At 45.1% G+C, this 5074-nt stretch overlaps 1 protein-coding gene across 1 annotated transcript; it reads right to left on the reverse strand.

The window, feature by feature from the left end:
• Window positions 1-1125: 1125 nt before the first annotated feature.
• Window positions 1126-4499, reverse strand: LOC120681435 (rhomboid-like protein 19). The gene is made up of 8 exons (XM_039962932.1): window positions 4127-4499; window positions 3591-3709; window positions 3430-3490; window positions 2950-3116; window positions 2412-2526; window positions 2069-2271; window positions 1876-1986; window positions 1126-1567 (listed from the first exon to the last, which is right to left on the reverse strand). Exons 1-8 carry the CDS (start codon window positions 4208-4210, stop codon window positions 1471-1473), a joined length of 957 nt encoding a protein of 318 aa, XP_039818866.1. The 5' UTR covers window positions 4211-4499; the 3' UTR covers window positions 1126-1470.
• Between the last annotated feature and the right edge of the window lie 575 nt (window positions 4500-5074).

A 5074-nucleotide genomic window follows, 5' to 3' on the forward strand; every position in this document is an offset into this window, starting at 1 on the left:
CACTTTTCCATCATGCCGCCTACGCCGCAAGCTACACAGCCCGTTCAGCTACGTGGCAGGCGACGCCACTAGCTACGTCTGGCACCGTCCCGACAAGACAGCGCCTGGACATGATGAACGAGGGACTCCAGGAGCAGGCAAGGGAATCCAGGAGAGAGATCTCCTTTGCCTGCGACGCCATAATGTATGAACAGTACGTTATTTTATACTACATCGTTGGGCCCACCTGTCGGGGACCCAACAGCCATGTACGCGCCTCCCTTGAAATATAAAAGGGAGGCGCTCGCTGTGCACTACAGGCTCGAACGGACACACAGCACACAAGCTCTCTCGAACTCTCTCGAGGGAAGGCAATACAACACATAGTGGACGTAGGGTATTACGCTCCGGCGGCCCGAACCACTCTAAATCTTGCTGTGTTCATCGTGTTCTTGAGTGAGATCGATCTAGGACTAGCTAACCCCTGAGTACACACCCTCTGGGCTAGGGCGGGTGCCTTCCGCCACCCGGCTGTGGTTTGCAGCACCACGACAATATTTATTTTGTAATATGAATGTGTACTATTTTGAATAAATTTTATCAAATTTAAAATTATTTGAATTCTCAAAAAGTGGAAGTTGCATTCTTTTTAGGATGGAGGGACCAGGCAGACGGATTTACGCAATACCACTTCTATCAGTAAAAATACCAAGCATATTTTATCTTGTAAAATACGTGAATGGCAATTGTATTTATCAGTGTATATCAATTTGGTCATCATAACTCAGAAAAATATAAATCATGACCTACCTTGTCTAACTCTGCCGGTAGGGCCATGGGCCCCAAAATTTTACGTAAGTAGGAATACATAGTGGCGTTGGACCGTACCATGTTTGGCCAAATCCAATCCATGTGCATGTGTAATATCAAGTGTAGTTGTGGACTTGTGTCAGATGAGATAACCTATGCAAATCGTTGGGGGCAAATTTGATGTTATCCGTGGCTCTGCATTACTTCATCATGTAGGAAGAATATATAGGACTCCATCTTGACAGGTTCCTGAACTCTGCTACAAATCTGAACTCAAAGTACCTTCTTTCAGAAAAGGGGGCAAACCAATATTAAGTTCTTGATGAATCTACAGCATAAGGCCACAAAATTCAGCGCACCATTTTCTTATGTGAACCCTAATATCCACACAAATCATGTTCACTAGAAAAAATCACCTCAATATTGATCCTGACAAGCCATTCTTTCTACATTACATCTGGCGAGGAATGTCACTCTTTTCTTCTTTCACTGTAATAATAATAATCGGACTAGAACACAATTTAACCAATAAATCTTCGCAAACGAAGAAACAAAAAGGAGTAAGACATCATATTATTTGTTCCGTAAACTGAATGCACTCTCCAGAACACAGATTTGGAGAGTTGCGATGGTGGAGGGAACCCGTGGCTCCTTTTTAAGGTTTTGGGGTGGAGGAAGTTCTCAATCTTCAGCGGTGCCGTGGCCGCGAGCTGGGGCTTCTGTGTCAGCAGCATGATCGCCAGCCAACCTTTCCTCCAGCACCCTCTCGCCACGCTCCCTGTAAATGTTAAATTGGATTGGTGAGCTTTTGAACTGATAAAAAAAATCTTTTTGTGATGTCATGGCTCAAATTTTCAGTCTCACAGCATCATAGCTTATTGAAGACACAAATGACTGGTTCTATGCCATAGTTTAACGCTACTGTTCTGATACTAGCATAAGCAGAAATATAAATTATACCATCGACAGGAATCACTCCCAGTCTTAGTGTATTACTACCAACCATTACAATCATGGAAAAGTGAGAGCAAAAAGTATGACTGGTATGTACCACCATCCCACCTAACTAAAGGAAAACTTATATACCTTCTTCTTGAAGCCTTGGTAGGATCTGAAACTGGGAGGGCCACTTCGGAAGGCCTAGACCTTGCACACAGCATCCTATCAAACAGATTGGCGACAGGATCTGTCACTGGTCTGCAAGGGGGGAAAGGGTGATGTTGTCAAAAGTGGCATGAATAAGTGAGTACTTGCTGATGCAGGGGGATCAGAAGTTTACCGCATGGCAGCTGGGAACAAACTGGGGAAGGAGAAGTCATCACTTGGATCACCCCTAAGTCCAGTCAGTGGGTTCCTTTGGAAGTATCTAAGATAAAGCCAGCTGACATACATCCCGGACACCAAAGTTGGTAGGAAGTTAATGGAATCAGGCACGATGAAGGCCATGATGCTTGAGAAACATACAACAAAGAATGGCATCCACTGCAGTAGCAAGAGAACAAAGAGATAAGAGAGCTCAACATCAACAAACTTGTTAACTTGCTGCTGAAGAAGTATACCATTACAATGGTATAATACAACTGTAGGCTTAGTACTCGCAATAGAGTAGTTAATTAATATACCTTTGCCTTTATTTTCCAGAAAAAGCACATGGGGAGCTCAAGGTTTGGTAACAGCTGCTTCAGGGCCACAAGAAAGCCAGCGAGGCAACCATGGAAACCAGAAAGTGGTGTGACACTGCATGGCATGGCACAGCAAGGTCAGGTGATGTACCATATTTCAGACAGGAACCTACATGGTACTATGTTACTGTGTAACCCAGTAACTCGAATGGTGCAAAAATAACAATTGTACTAGTGTGTGATCAATATGTCCAAAGAATATTCGTTATTGACTAGATGAGTAGCTGTGTGATATCATGCTATCAGCTAGTAATATATTTCTTACAAGCAGGCTTAAGAGTGTGGTTTTACTCAATAGAGGCAAATGTTGACAAATACTAGCACATTGATTGACCAATTTTACACAAATAGAAGACAAGGGCAATAAGCACATCAAACGGAACTATGAAGTCTTGTGCCAAGCCTGCCAGGTAAATGGCTAATGAGAAATGAGATGTAGACACATCCATTCAGAGCCGAATGTTGGCTTGAAACTTACAGGAAGCTCTCCTTTCCTGTGACATAGTAGAGTCCAATAGCAAAGCAGAATGCAAGGATTCCACATATGGAGTTGACCAAAATAATGAACTTCAGGAACTCCTTGCGGCCCCATACTGGTTCGATGTCCTTCCCGCAGAAGAGAAGACCAAGAGAACTGCCGATAGCCTGTAAAAGCAAGATTTTTTTTTTGTTACAACAAGTCATATGACAAAGGAAATGATCCTGATTTATGGTGTTGAGTAATGCCACTCTCCCTTTCTATTACTTATTAATCATGATAAGGTAATAAATATCACAGTAATGCTACTTGCAATTCGATAAATGAATTTCAACAGCACACTTGTGCTTGAGCTGTAATGCTTAGTTTGCAGCGTTATAGGAAAAGTACTTAAGATGGTACAAGCATTTCACAGCCATGAAGTCCAAATTTGCAATCAAAGATTGCATAGTAGTACAATTTGGAAGGAATTGAGCTCACCCCTGGAAGGACTTGTTCGATGTAACCAGCCGTGAAGACAGTCCATACGTACGGGATTGTCCTGCAAAAAGTCGGAACAAGCTTAGAAGAAATGTACTACTCTGGTGCGGAAAAAGCAGTTTCTTTGTGCGTCGTGGTTTATCCAGGCAAGTAGTAGGTACTTTGAGGGGATGATAGCGAGGTAGTTAAGTGACGAGGGGAGGAGCTGCAGCAGCACGTATCCGCCGATGAGCAGGACGACGAGGCCCTTGCAGGTGCGGGTGAACTCCTTGCCGGGGACCTGCAAGAAGCAGCAAGCGTCAGCAGGCACGCGGCAGTTGCAGACTTGCAGTACAGCAGCAAAGACACGCAGATCTGAATCCCACGAGGACCAAGCGACAGACAATGATGCGAGCAAAAATGAATGAAAGGCTCGGTCATGGCGATGCCGTGCTGCTTCTCCTCAACACCAGTCAACGCCGCGAGCTCCCCAGATCCCGAAACTATCCCACCAGATCTCGCGAGTGAGGTTGGTGGGACGAGTTGGTAGGACAGGGCGAAGCACCAGATCTCCGGGCTGGCCGAAGCTATCAACTCGAGATCCATCCAATCGCCGGAATGGCAAGGATTCGGTAGCCCGGCAAGCTCAACTGGCAGCGAGCGTGCGAGCGAGCAAGAAGAGCAAGAAGGACAGGCAAAGGAAGGAAGCGGGGCTTACGACGGCGGGCGGCGCTCCGGCTGTTTCTTCTCCGGCGGCCGGGGCCGTGGCCGTAGGTTCCTGCAGCGGCTGGCTCTCCATCATCACTGAAGAAGGTTGCCCGCAGATCTCCCCCCTCCCCGAGCTGCCAATCTCTTCTTGCTGCCTTGTTTGGTGGAGACGTGGAGCGGTGGCAATAAGAGAGGGGGAGGTGGGAGGGTTGTTGGGGGTCACTCCACTACTCCGCTCCGGTCAACCCAACCCCTCTGCTTCCTCCTCCTCAAAGCTTCCCTTCCCTTGCTCCGCTCGTGTGCTCAGCCAACAGCACACTGACGGCAGAAAGCGAGAGGGGGGAAGGAGGAGGCTTCTCTCCTCCCGTCCGTGTCCCAAACTCATCGTGTCCTTTTCGCTAACCTCCCTCTCCATTGATTTTTTCCAAGTGGGCCCGCCTCCGCCATTAATCAACTACCAATATCTTACTTTCTCGCTCCAACCAAGTCAAACAAGGCCAACCACTGGTAGGCGCTCCAGTAGTTTTCTTCCGGTCAATCGTAACAGGTAAAATGCGCCAATTATTCGTATGACATAATCACAGATAAGATATGCAATTGCAAGTATTAAATTAAGGAGAAGTATAACTAAACTTCAACTATAACGAGCTAACATATTTTCGTACCATAAAAAAAAATAGGGTGAGCTCCAATTTGCACCCTCGAACTATTATAAAAATCTAATTTTTAGTATTTAATTATAAATTCGGATAACAGAACCCATCTAACTATCGAAACTAGACAAATTTGGCCATTAGTGTGGTTTCGAAGGTGGTTTCGTATTTTTGTAAAAAGAAATTAATTAGATCAAAAAAATTCAAAATTAACAACAGTTGGATGGTTTCTATTGTCCGATTTCGTAGTCGAAGTTTTGAATGTTTGAGGGTGTAAATCGGACTTTTTTCTAAAATAGTTTGCA

The sequence above is a fragment of the Panicum virgatum genome, chromosome 7N (assembly GCF_016808335.1).
Source record: "Panicum virgatum strain AP13 chromosome 7N, P.virgatum_v5, whole genome shotgun sequence".
Classification (NCBI taxonomy): domain Eukaryota; kingdom Viridiplantae; phylum Streptophyta; class Magnoliopsida; order Poales; family Poaceae; genus Panicum; species Panicum virgatum.

Excerpts from the sequence above, each read along its gene's own strand:
- LOC120681435 (XM_039962932.1), bottom strand. The coding sequence starts at position 4,210 with ATGATGGAGAGCCAGCCGCTGCAGGAACCTACGGCCACGGCCCCGGCC. Across the intron at positions 3,117-3,429 it reads TCGAACAAGTCCTTCCAGGG|GCTATCGGCAGTTCTCTTGG; the intron begins GTGAGCTCAATT and ends TTGCTTTTACAG. Across the intron at positions 2,272-2,411 it reads TCTGGAAAATAAAGGCAAAG|TGGATGCCATTCTTTGTTGT; the intron begins GTATATTAATTA and ends TTGCTACTGCAG.